The 21,305-nt window shown below is 39.5% G+C and overlaps 1 protein-coding gene across 2 annotated transcripts in view; it reads right to left on the bottom strand.

The window, feature by feature from the left end:
- The window catches only part of LOC108710597, a 28,738-nt gene extending 8,526 nt beyond the window's left edge, over positions 1 to 20,212 (bottom strand). The window contains exons 1-3 of one of the 2 annotated variants that reach the window (XM_041586577.1): positions 19,294 to 19,380; positions 3,978 to 4,118; positions 728 to 910 (exon numbers count right to left, since the gene is read on the bottom strand). In XM_041586577.1, the coding sequence (XP_041442511.1) occupies positions 728 to 779 (52 nt within the window). In that variant the 5' untranslated portion in view covers positions 780 to 910; positions 3,978 to 4,118; positions 19,294 to 19,380. Of the gene's footprint in view, positions 1 to 727; positions 911 to 3,977; positions 4,119 to 19,293 lie in introns of both variants that reach the window. The other variant, XM_041586576.1, reaches the window with a different exon arrangement.
- Between the last annotated feature and the right edge of the window lie 1,093 nt (positions 20,213 to 21,305).

Below are 21,305 nucleotides of genomic sequence, written 5' to 3'. Positions count from 1 at the left end.
TGGAGTGAAACATTACGGTTGATGTTACCCAGAGCAACCAATCAGCTATTATATTTCAACAGCTAGGGAACATAAGCAAAAATCTGATTGGTTGCTATGAGCAAGATCACTGTTTCATTCCACTTTTTACACAGCAGCAACAAACCAACTGATAACCATATTCTTAAGATAATGGTTGGGATCTGTCTGCCACAACATACATGAGACACAAATCACTTAACCATCATTTTATAGCTTGGTGTTTGTATGAAAGATCAGCCCCCGTTAGAGCAGAAATAATATAGAAATGTCTCTCCACAATTTATTCAGTGGGAATGTATAGGCAGAAAAAATAGCTTATACAGTATTGGGTATTGTGCTAAAAAGTCTCAAAATGTCTTTATTAATTAATTAGGGGTGGGAGTACTTTTGAATGAATATTGTGGGGACCTATGTTTATAGTTTTTACATCCTTCTGATTCATCATAGCACTGGAATAACTTAAGGCATTTGGACCAGATTCAATTCAGTTCAATTCAGAAAAAGTTATCTCACTGTTTATTACATGGAAACTCATGGACAAGATTCAATTTGAGGAGTGAAAACGTTGCTCTAATTTAATTGCAGTTTTATCCCATAGCGTTTTCATGTGAATAACAGTGAGATAAGTTTTTCTCAATTGAACTGCATGCCCATTATTGGTTGGATGAACATTTGTGGCTATTTTGTGAATTCTGTTTCTACTTACTGATGCAGGATGTGCTTCCATAATTCCACTGGGCTGTCCCATTGATCAGCATGCATACTGCCAGGTTGGAGGTGCCTGCTTCCCTTTTGTAGCCATCCAGACATGTGTATCTCACCACAGAATCCAGTTCAAATTTCCCTTCAATATCATTTGCATACTTTACTGTCTTTGGCGCACTGCACACTGTTAATTTACAAAGGAAAATGAATCACTCTTGCAGTCAAGATATTTAGTTGTCATAATCATCATCATCGTCATTTGTTTATACAGTACCAACAAGTTATGCATCAATTTACATTACAGTAGAACCCCGATTTAATGTAACCTTGTTTTACATTTTCACAGATTTTACATTGTTTTTCCACGGTTCCTTCATGTTCTACTGCATTTCAATAGGAGTTTTTCCCGGGTTTTACATTTTGTTATCCCAGGTTTTACGTCCCTTACCAAACGCTCTATTTTATCAATAAAAACCCTTTTACATTAAGGGGTTATTTATTAAATTCCGAATGGCAAAAAAAATTGTGTTCTTTTACTATAAAATCCAGATTTTTAGTGGAAAAAAAACCCAGAGGAAGGAAAAAGTCAGAATCCGAAAATCCGGCATCTCAGAACAGTCAAGGTTGCATATAAGTCAATGGGAGAAGCATACCTCCCAACTGTCCTGTTTTTAGAGGGATAGTCCCTCTTTTGACAGCTCAACCCGGTATTTTTCAGAAAATAATGAGATAAATTCAGACTTTGATAAATGGGCCTCCTAGTGTTTACACGTTTGAAACTTGTGACTCGCTTAGGGTTGCCACCCCATTTAAAACCGAACATATATGGAATCCACAGCCTGCATGGCTAATTAGCATTTCATTTAGATGTATGGCTGCACATAAATCAGTTTAGTCTGCAACATGCGTGTAATGGAATTGCTAATTAGCCATGCAGGCTGTGGATTCCAAATAGGAATGGACAGCTTTGTTGGAGATTGAGGGATCGAGCATAAGACACAAGAATGTGGTGAAAGCATGTGAAATAACTCAGTAAAGTAATTCTGTTTCAAATAAAAAAAAAATCCTGCACATTTATGTGTCCTTAACACTTTTCCCTTATTTTACATTTTCCTGGATTTTCCTGTTTTTTTTCCAAGGTCCCTTAAGAAACGGAAAATCATGGTTCTTCTGTAATTACATTAATTAATTATAACAAACATGGGTCGTACAATTTTAAGTCCTGGTTCTGAATGGGTCTTATGATAATTTAACAAACGATTTAAAGAATAAAAATGGAATCCGAGGGCCCTGCTCACAAGAGCGCACAATGTATATAGTTATTAAGTTATTAAGGGAGCAATGAAGCAGAGTACCTGTAGAAAGAAAACTAGTCTTAGAGCAGAAAACATAGAGGGCAATAGAATCTCATTGGCTGGGGACATTAAGTTTTCTAGTATCCAGTGAGTGTTGAAGAAAAAGGATATGCCACCAGTTTTTGTAAATGGGTAATATTTGCTTAATAAATGGATAATATTTTCACTGCAAATTCCGGCAGACATATTTTTTTTGTTACCTAAGCAAAAGATGACACACAGATGTTTTATGCAGTACTTTGCCCTTAATCCAAGGGGGTCAATAAATTGCAACACCGATGCTTCGTTTCTTAGGAGGTAACTGACTTGCCTAAGAAGAAGCAAAGTAAGAGGACAACTGGGATAATAAGGTACACTGTGTCTACCAATAACTTCATAAGACTTCTTCATAAGGCTCCTTGTCAATCACATTGCAATAGGGCAGACTGTTGTCAGGTTGGTTAAAAAGGCTATAATTGAGGGGCTGTTCTAAACTGAAAAAATCATGTTCTCTTTAGACTGATCAGAGTCTCAGAATGGGTTTTTCATTTGGACTTTTCATATCCACAGCTGTTTTGTTATGCAGGAAGCAATAGTCATTCACCACTTCCCATACAATCGTCAGCAGACTTCCAGACACCAATTTTCTATTTGACATTCCTAACTTCCACTTTTGAATAACAAATCTCACCCCATAATCAAAAGTTTTCCTAAAGGTAAGGTAAACAGTTTGCTTGATTTCATCCTTTATACTCAATCTATGTATCGATCTATTACACGTATGGTAACTATGGACTGACAATCCTGCAATCCCATTGGTTTAGAGACAGTAGTTTAAAGAAAAAGTATAATCACTGGGGTGTGCCAAAATGTTAGACAGTCCCCTGTAATAATAAAATGTTTCCCTGAGACCCTGGGCTAGTGCACCAGCTACGTACTATTTTACTAACACCATGTCACCTTTTGCTTCCTAAATCCTCTCTATGACCTGGGTGTGCATCTACAGTAGAGTGAAAAGTCAAACTTAGAAGCAGAAAGTTGGTTTCTCATCTGTGCAGGTAGGACCCAAAAACTGGAAGAAGACTGTGACTTGGCTCTCCTACAGTAGTACCCAAGGCTGGTGCAGTTTTAAGTGAAAATGAGCATCAGCCCATGGTCTCAGGTAAGCGATTATAATGAGGGGGTGTCTAATATTTTGTTATCTCCAGTAATTATGCTTTTACCTACCACTCTGACTGGTTTTAAGCCACTCTTTAATAGAGAGCAGTGGGATAGACTTTTTCATAACATTTTTTCAAAACTTTGGGCGTCACCTATCATATTGTGCAAAATGTTTCCTGACTTCAAAAAAAAAACCAAACGGATCACTCATTGGTTACTATGGGTTACTGCTCAGGTGTACATGTTACCACTGTTGATAAATGACCTCGATTGCCTCTTCAAAAGCAACAAAAAGTAGGCTATGCTTCCAAGTTTACCACTTGGTACATATCCAAGGAGCTGCCCAGTAAATTATATAAAGGAGTAAATAGGTGAAGTAAACCGATAATGGAGGGAATTCGGTTTAGCAAACGCAAATGGGAAACTTTAGGGTGGTAAGGTAATTGGGAAGTCCATCTTCCATAGAGGCTGTTTTAAGCAAATAATTCTATTTTTTTAAAACTTTCATTTGCCTCTGTAATAATAAAACAGTACCTTGTACTTGATGGTAATGAAGCTGCATGAAACCATATTGGAGGCAATCAGTTGTATAGGGGTTCTTTCATGTTTAAATTATGTTTTGCAGACTTAAGTTTGGTTATCCAAATTACAGAAAGATCTCTTATCTGGAAAACCCCAGGTCACAAGCATTCTGAATAATATATCCTATACCTGCACTTTGTTTGACTGCTGTTTATAAAGAGGAAATGTACTTACCACTATTTGTTTTTTCTGTAAGTCTTATAGCAGTGCACTATGTGTGTGGGAAGTGGTCCCCCTCTCTTGACAGGAAACAATTTCTCCTGGCCACGAGTATTTGTCCACCTCCCAAAATCCTGCTCAGTGTGCTTTCCAAGCCTGAAATACAGAATACTTAGTGAAAATTCTTCAAGTCACAAAGACAGAAAAATGGGAGGGGGTGCACTGCTGATAATAGTCCTAATAAAGAATAGCAATTGGTAAGTTTCCTCTTTATACTATACAAGATGCACATACACGGGCAGTACACTGGCTAGCTCAGCCACTCATGACTCAATCTATAGCCTATTGGTCAATGTATGGACCAAACAATCCTCTTCCTCAACAACATCTGATCAATAGAAAATTCTATTAACTCAACCTGGCCAAAGAAGTAGCTCTTCTTATTACTCAGCTTTCTACCCTTGATAACAGCAGATCTGGCAGCTTTAACAAAGCATTTTCTGGCAACAAAACACAGGAACAAGGACTTATTTGTTATCTAATACACCTAAAGGATTTATCTATAATGGTATATGGTAAGTATCTGAGTGAACGGTGAGGAGGCAATGATAAATTACCCAAAAAGCTGGAAAGGATGGGTGGCAAAACCAAACTGCACTAAAACAGAGTACAGATCACTGTAAAATGATCACTTCACTTATCCCTAAATCTTCTTTTCTTCCAACTGTAGAGGAACCCTTGTCAGAAGCAAAATCATGGGTCACCTGTGATTTTTTGCATGTTGCAGGTGACCTGCATTCTCTATCATGGGCAAGCCCCAGAAAATTGTGTGAGGGGCCCTTCAAATTTACACAACTGCTGCTGTCTATTGTGCCACAATCAAAGTTGGAATAGGCAGAATGCAAGTAAATGGCTACTGGTCAACCCAGGTTAGGATGACAAACTCTGCTTGTGATACTTTTGTTCATGTACTAATTACTACCAGGAAATCAATTTGGACTTTAAATAATTTTGCAAAATAAAGCCCTGCCAAAATTCCAATTTCATTATTAACCTAAATCAGTGGTTTTCAGAAAGACTTGTATTAAGGCATTCATCCATATTTTCATGAACATCAAAGCCTTATTTAACTCAAATCTTGTTCTAAATGTCCTCCACAATGGCCATGGGCTTCCAGTAATATTGTAACATAGTAGATAAGGTTGAAGAAAGACACACATCCATCACGGTCAACTTCTTTGCTTACATAGATACTGTCTAACTGTTAGTTGCTTCAGAGGAAGGTGAAAACCCCAATCTTAAGTCTCTCCAGTTTGCCTCAGATGGGAAAAATTCCTTCCTGACTGCAATCGGACCAGTACCTGGTCCTACCTTGCACTGGAGGTCATTTCAGTAACTTAATGTTTTCTCTTTTTCAAAAAAAAAATCCAAATCTTATTGAAACAATCGAATGCATCTGCCAGTTCAACAGAGAGAATTCGACAACTTAACAGCAATCACTGTACAATAAAAAACATTTGTTTCGAACTTCCTTTCTTCTAATATGAATGATAATACAGGCAATTATAAAATCAGAGAATTTATTGTATGCGCCCTTATATAGTTGTACTTTGTATATTTCTACAAAGTATACATATTTAACCCTACGGACCTAATAGAAGGTCCAACCCATTAATCTTTAAAGGATTGGCTGCCAGAACACCAATAATAGAATTAAAGAAAAATAAATTCATTGGTTCAAGAATAAAAATTTAAATGGTAGACTAAACTGCATGCAATGTACACAGTGTAATTTAGTAATAAAAACGACACAGTAAAAATTATTTTCATGTTCCTTCTATATTTAAAATAGACGGCCCACATATCGTAATCACTCAGTAATCAGAAATTTCTGTGTCCTGGACAATTGTAAATATGACGGGCACTTAAGGAAACACATATTTATTTTTATTTAATTTCTTGACACTGTGGGGCAAATTCACTAAGCTCCGAAAATACGCTAGCGAAGCCTTAGCCGCACTTCGCCAAACGAAGTTTCGCCAGGGCCCCGCTTATCCGAAGTTACACTCAGGGAGGCGAATGGTAGCGAAGCTGCACTAGCGTTAATTCGTCAAGTGATGTGATGCCTAATTTGCATACGGCGCCAAGTTAAAATACAATGGACGTATATGTAGCAGCAAATACATTACACTACACAAGCCTGGGAAAACTTTATAAAATAAAATAGAGTTGTTATTTTGCCCTATACATGTGCCCACTGTGCCATGTTAGGAAATGTAGGGGGGAAGGAGGGTACCCCCATAAAAAATTTCAATATTTTTCAGCCTATCACCCTTAAAAAAGTAAAAGACGCCAGTGTTTTTTGGGACTTAAAAAAATTTCAACTTTTTTTGAAGCAAACCCTATCTACTCTATTGCACTTCACCTGGTCTGAGGTGGCGAAGGCAAGTCTGGCGCAAGAGGTAACCTTCAGTAAAATGCACAAGTTAGTGAATTAGCGTAGTTACAACCCTTCACCATAGCGCAACTTCACCTGGCGTAAGGGTGTGAAGTAGAGCTAGATTAGGTCCACTTCGGGAATTTATACCAGCACCCGTTAGTAAATTGGCGAATTAACAAAATTACGTCACTCTGGCTTTAGTGAATTTGCCCCTGTAACTGTAATATTATTTCTAAGTATCTGCGACTACTGTTGTGCTGTTTTGAAGATCTGCATTTCTGATTCTGTAACTGGAAATTGGGATCTTAAAGTTACCCGTAGCTGCGTTTTGCATGGCAGGATCATCCTTGAATGCAATAACAAAAAAGTGTTGTTCTTTAGAAAATTCAGTTATCTATAACTGAAAACCATCTGATGCAGAGGTGTACTGTACCCTTTAACAAATGTATGCAGCCTAACATTTAGGATATGGCTATAAATAACAAAATACTTAGAATAGAAATGTCTAGGAATGGCTAAAAAAGAACTGGGAAACAGCCAAAAGGTTAGACCTACATGGGAACAAAAGGCAAATGAGCAGGCCAAAGAGATTAAAGATAAATTATTAAAGGTTTTATCATTTTATCTACCAATAAAGGCACCCTTTGAATTCATTTTCCAGATGTCACATCAGCAATAAAAGCAAGAAGGGAAGCATCAGGAGAAGATTTCTGCTTCAGCAAAATAAACATTTGCCATTCTGTGCAGTGTTCACCCTTTAGGTCTGAGTGAAACTCTTATTTAAAAAAATCCAGGATTGGATAGAATGCACAGAAAATTTTATTGAGGAGCAGGGAGCAGAGAATTGACTGAGAAGAACCAAGAGACACAGGACAGTGTGGGGCATTTAAATTACACTCTGGGACAAAGGGATGTGCTCTGAAATCAGAACTGGCTCACAAAAAACGGGGCAGTTGGGAGGTTTATGGCCTTCAGTTCTAAAAGAGTGTATAACAATGACCCATGTGAAAGGATATATTAATAGAAATAATTTGGAATTTTGGCATTTAAAAATATCAGAGAATGAAATTCTGTGTTGAATTTGTTCAAATACTATGATCAATGCAATGCACTGTAAGTCAAGTCTTCAGGTAAAAGTAAACTTGAATGACTTGTCTCCCCATCCCCCATCTTCTATGTTATTTGTTTTTTTTATCTCTTCACCTGAACCAAGGCTTTAGGTCAGAGTTCAGTCACTTTAACACTAGTACCAATACAGAATGAAGGGATATTTTATGTATTTAACAGTTTACCTGCAATAATTTGTAAAATACATGATCGGAGTAAAGAAGTATCTATTTTCCGCAGATCACAAATTTTTACAATCAGCTGTTCTGGCTTCTGCAGCTTGCTGCATCCTTCTCCTTCAAAACCATCTATGCAATGAACAGGGGTTTTCCCTTAAGTACAGCCTTACAATATTATATTTTGCAAATGTTTTATGCTCTCTTTTGTTCTGGCACATAGCAACAACTCACACAACTTTGTCAGGTGCATACATGCGCACATCTACATATACAGTTTTTGCTTAATTTTTTTCAACCTATTTTTATTTTATTTCAGTATTTTATTGCATTTTAGTGATGTGACTGAATTATTTTTTTGCATTTTCAGTTCTTTGCAGGGTCAGACTTGGCCGGTGGGACACCGGGAAAAAACCTGGTGGGCTCTGCCGAACCAAATCCCTTTCTTCCGATGGCAACTGCGGGCATTGGGCTCTCTGCCATGAGGGGTAAAAAGATTTGTTTAAATGTGGGAAAGCTTTAAATATTTAATGAAAAGTAACATTCACATGGGAGAAACAAGTGCTTTAAAGGAAAATGGGTCAAAATTATGGTGTAACATCCAGCAAATGCCACATAAAATCCAGGGAATGCACCCACTAAAATGCATTATGATAGAAAGGGACTACCAAAAATGGGATGGGGGAGGAATGTGACAAAATGCAAAATGTTAAGGGGAGTGTAAAGTAAGGGGTTTAACTGTACTTAGTTTTGATAATTGGTTATGTGTATAGTAGGGTCGCCACCCGGCCGGTAAGGCCTAGCCAGTAAAACACCTGCCAAGGCCGGGGCCAGTATTACAAATTTTCTAGTGAAAACTCATCTTTTTGCCGGCGACTAGCACACTGTGGCTCCGCCCCCTTTGACATCACAACCCGCCCCATCCAATCGCGCACCGTGGTGACCCGCCCCTTTCGCCATCACGGCCTACCCTTTTGTTCGCGTCCCCTCCACCGGCCGGTGGAAATTTTTTTCAAAGGTGGCAACCCTAGTGTATAGTGGCACACCACTCACAACCTCTATCCTATTGGACAGTTGGTTCAGGAATCAGGTAGTCAGCATCAGCTCTGTGTACTTCCTGCTGTTCCTATTGTTTGTGCCCTTTGCACAAACCTTGTATACAGCTCTGCATCCATTGGGCCTGTTGTTTGAAGAGCCTACCCAATCAGCCTTATATATGTATATATAATGTAAAAGATAACAATGGACTCTGTCAGCTTATAATAGATACTAAAGTAGAGAATTTCTTGATGAAAATGATCAAATTACCATGAATTCATTTTGAACCACTTTCATAAAATTAATTAAAAAGTAGTCTACATCTAAGGGTTCAAGTAACGAGTTAATTTGGGACACTATTGAAAAGATATCTCTAGCTTGAAAACAGAATTGTAGAGATCTTTGATCTGTATTATCAAAAGTTAAATATTCATATTAATGCAGGTATGGACTTCAGCACTTACTGAACACTTCTGACACTTCTCGATAATTACACAATTGAGCAGTCATTAAGCATCTACTTTTGGTCAGCCTTTTACCAGGGTTGCTATGTTTTCAGCACAGCCTTGTGCCATTTTGTCATGGCCTGTAGATGTCATTGTGTTCAGACATATTGTGCATACTTTCTGGACAGCTTAAAAAAGTGAAAGTTACTGTTGTGTAATGGCTGCATGAGACTGCTAATAAAGCACTGTTATACTCTACTCATCCTCGGCATCCCAAAACATAACAATTGGCGACGAGGATGGCTCTTCTACCTCTGCAGCAGCCTGCACCTTTTCTTCCAAACCCTGGTGAGCCTACCATACCTTTTACTGCTTGGATCCGTATGTTTAAAAATTACATTATTGCTGCTGACCAAGGGGAGATTTCTGCTGCTAGAAAGCGTGCTTTACTTATTAACTGCCTGGGAGCAGAGGGACAGCGTATATTCTATACATTACCATTACCTGATGATACTTATGAAACTGCTCTTACTGCTTTAAAGAACTTTTTCGTGCCAAGAGTAAATGTGGTTGCTGAAAGATATAAATTCCGCCAATGTGGACAACGTAATGGCGAATCTACAGAACAATTTGTAGCAGCTTTGAGAGAGCTGGTTGTTACCTATGAGTTTGGGAATCTAACAGATGAAATGCTAAGAGACCAAATAGTGGAAAAAACAAACTCACCTCGCATTAGAGAGAGACTGCTCCTAGAGCAGGATTTAACCCTTGCAAAGGCTATTACAGTTGCAAGCCAAATTGAAACAGCAGTGGCAGAGGCTAAAACTCTCAGTCAAGGAACTGCTGGGAATGTACAGATTGTGAATTCAGCACTGTGGCCTAATAATGCACTGTCACAGGCAAAATACAGTGCTAAGGAAAGGGATTCACCTACACTGCAAAACCATACAGCAAAGACAAATAGAAAATACTGCTTTCGCTGTGGTTCAACACAACACACTGCAAATCATGTTACATGTCCTGCAAAATCTACGGTGCCGCAAATGCACAAAGGTTGGACATTTTGCTAAGATCTGCCGTAGTTCTGCTAAAGATGTTCATGAAGTCACTTCTACTAATGTTACAGTATTAAGTGTGGATAAAGCTGGTACATTTATTCCAGACAAGTTTATATGCACTGTCAGTACTGCTTCTGCTGACAAGGGACACTCCATTAACCTGATGCTTCATACAGGTTCAGCTGTTTCTATACTACCAAAGGATATTTTTTTGAAATACTTTGCAAAAGATCCGCTTGTTGTACCTGCCCTGAGACTGGTCAGTTCCTTAAAGGATCCATTCCCTGTGCTTGGTTGCTTGCCAGTGACTGTACAATTTGAATCAAATATTGCAAAATGTGGCTTTTACATTGTGAATAAGGGTACTGCTATACTCGGAAGGGATCTCTTTGCTGCATTAAACCTACAATTAGTTGATGGTCTCATTACTACAGCACCAGTGCCTGCCACACAGCCAGTGTCTAAAATTTCACCACAAAGCAACACTTCATTGGGTTGTGCAAAGAACTTTGTACACAAAGTTAAGTTGAGACCAAATGTAAAACCAGTACCATTTCCTGATTCAGCATGGGAAAAACTTGATATTGATATTGTCGGTTCTTTTACAGATGCTCCTACAGACTGTAGATTTGCTATAACCTTGATGGACTATTACAGTAAATGGCCTGAAATTGCATTTGTTTCTCATTTAACATCAGCTATAATAATAACATTTCTGTCTACAGTCTTCAGGAGAGAAGGTAATCCAAAGGAGATAATATCAGACAACAGACCACAGTTTGTCTCATCTGAGTTTGAATTCTTTCTGAGAGAGAGGAATATTATGCATAGGAAATCTTCAGTGTATTACCCACAAGCAAATGGAGAAATCGAACGATTCAACAGAAGTCTGAAAGAAGCACTACAGACAGCAAATCTTACTGGGAAATCTTGGAAAGTATTTACAACAGAGTTCTTACATAACTACAGAGCAACGCGCCATGCAACAACCCAATCATCTCCTGCTGAATTATTACATGGCAGACAGATCCGTACTAAGTTACATGTTGCAGACATCAAACTTCCACAAAATACTGTGCCTACAAAATCATCTACTGCTGACATTGTGAAACGTCAACAAGCCAAATGCAAGGCTTATACTGGCAGAAAACGTGGTGCCAGAGAAGTACACTTTCAGCCTGGATCTTTAGTCACAATTAAGAAACCAGGAATACTGAAACAAGGACAATCTAAATTTACTACACCACTTGAAGTGAGACGCCAGCGATGACCATACACATATGAACTGTCTGATGGATGCATATGGAATGCAAGTCGTTTTTCTCCTGTTAGATATGACTTTGGAGAAGCTCCATTTGATGACGGACATTTTCCTACTCCTGATGTCAACTGCAAAAGGCCTGAAGAAAGTGAATCTATAAGGCATACTGAGAGAATCAGAAAACTACCTGCATGGACCCAGTACTATGTGATGTGAATAATGTATATTATTGCTTTAAGATGCATTGTTGTTTATTACATTTGGCCAAATGCTTTCCTACTATTGGGGGAATATGTGGTGTTTATACAAACAAATGGCCTGTAGATGTCACTGTGTTCAGACATACTGTGCATACTTCCTGGAGAGCTTAAAAAAGTGAAAGTTACTGTTGTGTAATGGCTGCATGAGAGCCTGCTAATAAAGCACTGTTATCCTCTACTCTTCCTCGGCTACCCAAAACATAACAGATGACATTACAAAAGGGTCGGCTTGGGTCTATATATAGAGGGGAGGAGGCCGGTGCGGGCAGGTTCGGGTTGAGTCGGATGCTGGTCGAGTTATTCTTGACCCACGCATTACTACCTCACACTGTAACCTGATTGTTGTGATATGCCTACTGTAGCTGATTGCTATATGGTAATGGGTCATGTATTTCAGCTATGCTGCTTTTCCTTCCAGTTTTATAAACCCTGTAATATGTTAATGGAGAAATATCGAATTAACTGCCTGTTGTAATGTAGGTGGGCTGGTCACCTTGCGATGTACCAGAAGAGGTGGGCTGGTGACCTTGTGACCTTGGCAGTGTTCTCCTTAATGTTTTAGAGGTTCCTAGACAGGTGCACATCAATAAAATGTTTTAAAGTTATGGTATCTCTACCTAATGTGTGTAAAGTCCTCTTGCCTGCTGCAGTGATTATTCCTTCGCTGGCTGAGTGTGCGCACTAGAAGGTCATGTTGGTTGGTGTGACAGAAAAATGGGTTACACATACATAAAATACATATTATGGTGACAAATGAAGAACGGGGTCTAAGAAATTTGTTACATTTCCCTAGTTTCCCTACATTATGATGCACAGGTTGCACCACTGTCTCATTGTATCTGCATGGAACTTAATGACACATCTGAATCACACATCATTGAATAAACAGGTATAACTTGTTTTTGTGGAGTAAAGAGTATTTTATAATACTGTCTCTATTTACTTATATCTAAGAAAGCTGTCAGCAATAAGAAGAACTGTGATGAAAATCACATCTTGACAGAATTGTACTTTTTGCTGACATTTCCTTTATCACAATTGTGGAATATGTATGTTTACTTTCATAGTTTTTAAAGCTCACATATGATTACTGTTATCGTCTTTAAGGAACTATTCAGTGTAACAATAAAAACTGGGTAAATAGATAGGTTGTGCAAGATAAAAAATGTTTCTAATATAGTTGGTAAGCCAACAATGTAATGTATAAAGGCTGGAGTGGGTTTAGTTGTTCTCGGGGTGCTCCCATCTTGAGGTAAGTTGAAAAACGTATTTAGGTGGTAGTGATCCACTTGTATTTTGCCATTCCTGGTAACTTTAAGAGCAAAAAGTCTAATTTTTAAACTGAAAACTTGACTCTTCTGATGTATGTGTGTGGCTGTAGGAGGAGTTTCAAGCGAGGAATTGGAATTGCATTTATCTTACCATATTATGGGGAAATAAGATATAGAACTGGCACTGTATTACTTGTACCATGTGTATGGATCTAACCTATGTTTTACCTACAGGTGTTAACATGCCTTCCCCATCGTCGTTATGCTGCTTCTATTCATAGCTGTGGAAAATAACTCTTCCCAGGGTCAGAGAGAGGAAGTAGGAAGTTGGGGAGTTCGGAACCATATTTTATATACAGGGCCGGATTTAGGGAGAGGCCCCCTAGGCCCGGGCCTAGAGCGGCAAGATGTTTATGGGCGGCAAGCAGGCGCCCCTAACATCTATATAACTGTGTAACTGTGCCCCAAAAGGAAAAGGAGCGCAAACAACTTATTCCTTTAGCGCGCGTAATGACATCATCGCGCGACTGTGCTGCGCATGCGCACACACCAGCGCAACGTCACTCTGCACGCCGGCCGCGGACGTGCAGTTCTCATTTGTAAGAGTGGAGTGAGCGAGCCATGGATCTGGGGGGGCGCCACAGCAGCTGTGCCTAGGGGAGCACAAAAGGTAAATCCGGCCCTGTTTATATAGCAAGATTCCTTGATAAGGCTTTTAGAAAAACAGATGCTTTATTTGAATGGCAAAAATACAGATTCCTGGGAAGCTTTTCAGCAACACCGATCAATGTCTGTAATGCCAGGGTCTACTTTGAATCCCAGTTCAAACATGAATTTAGGAGTTCATTTAGAACTTACCCGTCATCAGTGAGTGTCTCCTTCATGAGAAGATGAGGAGAAAGCTCTGCTGTATGAGAACTCTGGGTCAGGGTTGGAATGGCCCAGAACTGCTCGCTGCCCTTGGCATGCTAAAAGTGGCTGTAGCCGGGGTCCGGAGGGGGATTTGGGTTGGGGCTCTGGGGGGCCCTGAGATAGCAGCCCCGGTGGGCTCTGGGCCCCCCAGTTTGACCCTGCTCTTGAAAAGGGAGCGGCTTGCAGGTGGTATTAACCCCTACTATTCTACAGAGGACTTAACTGATTTCATAAATCCTTTCAACATTACTCTGATATACAGTATGAAGTGTTTCTTGTTTGAGCTGATTCATCTATTAACAAACTGACTGTTACACTGGATCAACCATGGATACTTTTATGTACTGTTCTGTCTCAATTAGGATTATTATGATGACCAATCCCAGGGCCAGTCTTATCAAGTGCGGGGCCCAAACAGGACCATTTTGATGGGGCCCCTTAGACTGAGTTGCCAGCTGGCATACCACAAGGACTCCAGTGCCTGCCTCTGCTTTTCTCCTGCTAACTGTTGATGTAACCCTGCCTTTGTATCTCTCTCTCCCTTATTCGATTATCCCCCTGCACTTCATGGCACATAGTGGCCCACAAGTATTTCATACTATGACAGCCCACTGCCGCAAGAATTACTTAAATTCTCACTGCTGTCACCCGTAATTTTCCCACCCTTCACCATTTAACTTTTCTTTATTCCAGTTTTGTCTCCTTTCATTCCTTATTCTTCTTCCGCATCTTCACTCCTATTTATTCTGCCCCTTTATTTTTTTTTCAATCAGCCTCTCCTCCTTTTACAAATTTTTTTTCAATTGTTTTTTCTACACATTGTAAAACAAAATAATGGATAATTGCATTTCATTAAACTATTAGTCTATTAGTCATGTTTCTCCTGTATCCATAGCAAATTATATAGTGAGAGCAGGCACTACAGGCATATTATAAAGTGGAATACAATATTTCAGCTCTTATGTGCTTCCCTTACATCTCCTTCACATACCCGATTTTTTTTTCATTCTTAAGCTTTACTTTGTCCATATATTACCCCCCACACTCACCTCTGCCAGTGGATCATCCCAACTTTTCTCACTTTATTGGTTGTAGCTTCCTTACTGTATCTCCCAGACTCCAGTCTCTCACATTCTTCATAACATTCTCTCACAGTCACATCCCACTACTACCCAACTGTTTTCTCTGTGATTTTTTTCTTTTCTCCTTTAACGTCAGTCTCTGTTATATTCCCACTATGTTTCCTGTTTTCCTCATGATTTGTTAATTTTTCTCATATTTTATGGCACACGTCCTTCTCTGTCATTCTTTGGTTTTTTTCACTTTCTCTTTACTCTTCAACTATTTCTGCATTTTCACCCTCATTTACCATACTTTTATCTGCTTGTCTTTTCCCTCCCCTACATAGATATCTTGCCCCCCTTCCTATGATCATCTGTGCTGGAAAGTTAAAAGTGTTGAAGGAGAGGGGTTAATGAGCAGACCTGTGCTGCCGGCAGCTGCTAGCAAATTAGTTGATTCGTGATCATGGGTACTGCACGCTTACATTTAAGAAAGGGTTCCGACGCTTATGGTGCAGGGCTCCCACAAGCCCTAAGGCTGCCCTGGTCAATCCTATACTGAATGGAGCTACATTCACAGAGCATTCCATTCTCCTGTGATGAGCAAAATACTGGCCTTCCTATATTCTTGTCATTTTTTACTATTAATAACATTGGCATCAAGCATCATTTTATTGGCCAGGCCCATAAAATACCGGCCAGGTGGCAACACTAGGTGTGGATCATTATAAATGCTGCATCATTTATATTAACCCATGTTCCAGGAATTATCTGCTAGTTCTGCCTCACATGTAGTCAATGTCCCCAAGACCCTTATTATGGGAGGAACTACATATCCAAAGGTTAAATGTTTTCAGGAGTTTCCCCTGCACCAGCAAAAAGTAAAGCCCATCCTGAAGCCTCAGGTAGAGATTGTTTGAACGCTTTAGAGGTTCTCTTTGGTACATGTGACAACCCTCCTGCCTGGCTTATTATGTTTCAGAGGCAGAATGAAGATGTCTATGCTTTTATTAGACACCAGTAAAATGCCTTGAGGAAGCTTGTGTAGGGGACATGAGGAATCCTTCCCTGTTTGTCTGCCTGTGACACCATCCAGCCCAGTTGCATGCTGGATAGCGATCCGATTGGCTGGGAACCCCAGTGCATCCTTGGGAGAAAGGGTGTGCCTGACTTTGGAGCCAAATGCACGGGGTCTCCCAGAGAGAGAGCTGAGAGAGCTAGCGTGAGTAGCTGTAAGACTGTAAGGTACAGAGAAGAAGCTGTTCCTGTGTCTTTTATCACAAAGTTATAAAAGACACAGGAATCAGCTTATACATGGAAAGCTGGGTGGGCATCCTGTGGCTAAAGAGCTCAGCATTATGCACTGCCATTGACTTGCACTAAGTGAACCCATTATTAAAGTGAAGTATCAAAAAATCTGTTGATTTTCCTAATAAGAGGCCTCTGTGATGCACCTTAAAGGGAGCTAAAGTCTAAAATAGCATAATTGCTGTATTTTGTATACTAAACATAAACATGAACTTACTGCACCAGAAGCCTAATAACACAAATGATTTTTGCTTTCAAAGTTGGCCACAGGGGATCACCATCTTGTAACTTTGTTAAACATCTTTGCAAGACCAAGACTGTGCACATGCTCAGTGTGGTCTGGGCTGCTTAGGGATCGTCATAAATTATCAAAACAGCACAAGTCAAATAATATCTGCCAGAAACCGATACAGCAAGACTGATTAATAATCGGAATATGCAGACTGCACTGGGTCCTGTGTTGTCATGTTATCTAATGTTGATTTTATAGTTATTGTATTGTTTAATACATACTTTCTCCAACTCTGCAAAACCAGTGGCTGCAGCAAAATAATCCTTCAACGAGAATCCCAGTTTATCTGTTTAAATCTGGCTCCATGATCTTTGTCCCTGCAGCTGGAGTTGGAAACATTAAAGGGGATGTAAAGGCAAAAATAAAATCCAATACGCTGTCTACTCTACAGGGAAACAAACAAAGCTGCTTGAGTTCTGCATGGCTGGGAAGAAAGGTGGGGGTTTGCCCCCTGATGTTAATAAGTATGATCGTTTCCCTGCAGAGCAGTTAGGGACCATCTGAAGTTTTCTATCCACAGCAGTCAGAGCAAGTAAATGAAGGTAGAATTTCACTGCATACAGTCAGGTTATTTTAAAAATGGTACACATTTTTTAACTAAAGTATATTGGAGATTTTTTTTTTAATTAAAGTATATTGGAGATTTTTTTTCATTAAAGTATATTGGAGGTTTTTTTTTCATTAAAGTATATTGGAGGTTTTTTCATTAAAGAAATTAAAAATGTGATTTTATTTTTTTTGCCTTTACATCCCCTTTAAGTATCATCCACCTGGTCAGGGACCTTCTGACGAGTTGATCACATTAGGTGACCTCCCCCATTCTTCACTTTGGGTTGACCCTGCTATCCTTCTTCCCCTCATATTTTGATAAATCTAATGGATGCATAGGCTGGTTAATAAGCAATCATGTTATTAAATTTTCTACTTTGTAGCTTATTGTTGCAATGGGCTGCCTCCAGTGATGTAGTTGAAGATGACAGCGATGATTTCCTATTTGCTGTGCTTGTATGTTTCTGTTGCTCCTTACAGAACCCAACCAGGGGGAGGATGTAGGGATCTCAAGAGGATCTAACTTATCTAACATGCCCAAGATGACTGCAGCTCCTATTCCAGGCTATGGATAAGGACTCTTCTCAGGGTAAGAGAGTAAAAGTTGGAAGTGCCTTCAGGTGGCATTAACCTAATTATTTTACAGAGGACATCAATGACTTTATAAAACATACTTGGGGCATATTTATTATGTGTTGTAAAAAAAGTCAGGATAATTCACCACACATCACCAGGCTTTGCTGTGTAAAAAATAGCATACATTTTTTACACGTTTATTCTTAGAGTGACTTTCGCCACAAGCAATGTAAAATAACGGCGGCAAATCTGGTGTTCGCATGGCGTAAGATAAAACACACCTTGATAAATTCGCCATTTATTATACACAGCTTGTTACACTGTTCTATTGCCAAATTTCATTTTACACAGCATAATAAATATTCTCCAAAGTGTTTGCACTGATTAGTCTGTTATACTGATCTGCTGTGGATTCTTTTATATACTATTATCTCTCAATAAGTATAATTATGATGCTCAATCCTACTGCGAAGGCACCAGCGCTACATTCACAGAACACTGGCACTGTCACACATGTCACAAAAGTGTTGTCTGATGGTGATGCTTTGCCTGTGACTTCCTTGTCACCATTGTGATAACTTAATATGCTTAATAAGGGGGGTTTATAAAGATGTGTCAAATGCGCTACATTATCTTTCTCTGGAAGTAGTTTGAATGAGAACTAGGGATGCACCTAATCCAGGATTCGGCCTTTTTCAGCAGGATTCGGAATCTGCCCGGCCAAACTCAAATTCTAATTTGCATGTGCAAATTAGGGGCGGGGAGGGAAATCACATGAAAAAAAAAATGTTTTCCCCTTCCCATCCCTAATTTGCACATGCAAATTGGGGTTCAGTTCGGTATTCAGCCGAATCTTTCACGAAGGATTTGGGGGTTTGGCCAAATCCAAAATAGTGGATTCATTGCATCCCTAACTAGTTTTTCCCAAGGAGACACAGAGAAAAAACATAGAAACATTGACATTGCAGTACATGAATGGCTATTTTGGGAAACAAAGTTGTGAAACAACGTTGAAATAATCATACCTCCCAACATTTTGGAAATAAAGAGAGGGAGAAAAAATTTGGCAAGCGCAGCGTGGCGAATTTTTTTTTAACCACGCCCATTTTTGTGGCCACATATCTTAATTTTACAAAATTTGTCAGGTTATGAAAGTTTGAACATATTTCTGTGTTTTTTCCAGTTATTACAGTTTTGCTGTGAGTATATTGTTACAGTTACTTATTTCCTTATCTCGAAATTGTTACAAAAGTATCCAATATGCTGCTGTAGCTGTTCTGGGCTCTCTGCCAAAAGCCAATTTAGTTAGAAACTTTGTTTCTTTTTCTGTCTGTTCAGTGCAGAGAAAACCGTGACTTTCCAGTACAAACGAGGGACTGCGGGTTGAGCTGTCAAAAGAGGAACTGTCCCTCTAAAAACAGGACAGTTGGGAGGTAAATCTTTTTGGTTTAGTAGGATACCATGCATCAGTCAGAGCCTGGTTTTTCTGTTCGACTGATATGTAGTCATAAATGGCAAGGATTTATTGCATAGTTTTACAAAACCAGAGCAGAACTGAGAATAATTCAACACTTACCGTGGCTGTCTGTTCCATGTTCCTGGATCTGCAATAACAGGAGGGCTGTCATCAGCACAGTTGAATAAAGGGTGGAACATGTGCTAGGGAAACCACAAGCCATTGAACTGCTGCAAAAAAATGCCCCGTCTTTGGCGTGCCACCCCAACAGGCTCACACAGAAGTCAGCAGTGATATTGCACTCAGTGGGTTCACATTGCAGCCTCTCCAAGAACTACAGGGGTGTCTGAAATGCTTTGTCACGTAGGTAGCCATCGATGTAAACCTTCAAAGTGGAGCCTCAACAGCATGGGTGGAGGAGAATAGCAAGAAGCTCTTTCACTTTCATTTTCTCTCTTAAAGTTACAGTACCAACAGCAACTTTTCATCAAATCCGTCCTAGTGATAGTTATTTTGCACTGCCATTACTACTACTTTAGAAGGTTTTGGAAAAAATAAAAATGTGAGTTGTACAGGGCATGCCACAATCAGGCACTTCAAGAACATTGCATAGGTATATGTGCATGCTCTCACTCTGCTTGCTTGACTTCTGATTTGATGTCTTTAACTGCATACACATACCAGTGATCTGGAGTTCTGCTGTAACTGTGTGCATTGTAAATCTGTTTTTTTTTTTCAGTTCCTGGAGGTAGCATTTAGATTTGGGGGAGGGGTGTAAGAAGGGGTAGAAAGAAAACTTTATGGATCGTGAGAATGTCTCTGCTAGATAATGCAGAGTAAATGGAAATCTCCGTCACAGGACTTGCTGAGTCTGAACTGCAGTTCTGTAAACAGTGTTCCCTGAGAGATGTATGGATGCATGGTATGTGGTAACTAAACAAACCACAAGTCTGAACTGCTTGGCAAATACTTTTTATTGTTTCATTGTGCTGAACAGTGTGCTTAAATACAATCTATAAAACAATTCTGCATTGTTTCTGAAATAATCAAGTTTATATTCACAATTCCTCTCTCAGCATCTGTTTCTCTTCATTCTGTCTTCATGCAGCAGATGGGTGTCAGATGAATTATCCAATATATCTTATAGGGGGGCTCTCTTTCCTAGCAGATGAATTAGAGCTCACACAAATAATTGATTCCAGTACAAACAAAATCTAACAAAATAACTGCCTTTTGCACAAATTCTGCATGAGAGACAGGATTTCTGGTGATTTGAATAGAGCAAGCTCTTGATACATGCTGAAACTAATATTAAACTAATATTACATTTTAATTTTCACAATAGTTCCCCTGTGATTGGATGAGGTTGATGAATGGCAAACATCTCCTTAATACAGTGGCGTAACTAGATGTTATTGGGCCCCACAGCAAATTAATTTTAGGGCCCCAAAAATATCAAGAGGTTGTCCTGTTTTACCAAAATGTATTGAAATTGTATATGAATTTGAGCCTCATGGGGCCCCCTGTACCTCCTGGGCCCCCTGCAGCCGCAGGGTCTGCTTCCTCTGTAGTTACGCCCCTGCCTTAATAGCTGCAGGGAGTTACGAGATTTGTAGGTCAATAACATCTGAACAGTCTCCAGGTGCACATTGTGTCTTTTATTCATGAAAATCTTTTAAAATAAAACACTGTTTCATGTGGTTTATATGAAAAACTAATGCTGATCCAAAAGTTATGCCATTTACAATTAAGGTTGCCACCTTTCTTATAGTAAAATACCGGCCCAAGGTTAGAAGAGTGGTGGTAGGACGATGATCAGTGATGTGAAGGGGCGAGGCAATGACATAAGGGCAAGTAGTAATGTTAAAGGGTCAGTGACAAAAACAGGAGGGATGGAAACCAAGGTATGGGAATTTTGTGGTTATAGACCATTAGCCCCTGCTTTAAGCAGAGGTTGAGGGTGGGCTGGATGCAGAATGACAAGTAGTTGCAAATACAGATACTGTATATGCTGGTAAGTTTCTAATACAGGCTCCAGCCTTGGCTGGTATTTTACTGGCTGGGCCTCTGAAATACTGGCCAGGTAACAACCATACAAACCAGTTTCCCCAGGATACTTTGGTTTCTTCCCA

The sequence above is a fragment of the Xenopus laevis genome, chromosome 3L, assembly GCF_017654675.1.
Source record: "Xenopus laevis strain J_2021 chromosome 3L, Xenopus_laevis_v10.1, whole genome shotgun sequence".
Taxonomy (NCBI): domain Eukaryota; kingdom Metazoa; phylum Chordata; class Amphibia; order Anura; family Pipidae; genus Xenopus; species Xenopus laevis.
Note: the sequence above shows the minus strand (reverse complement) of the source record. Positions and strands in the feature narration are given on the sequence as shown.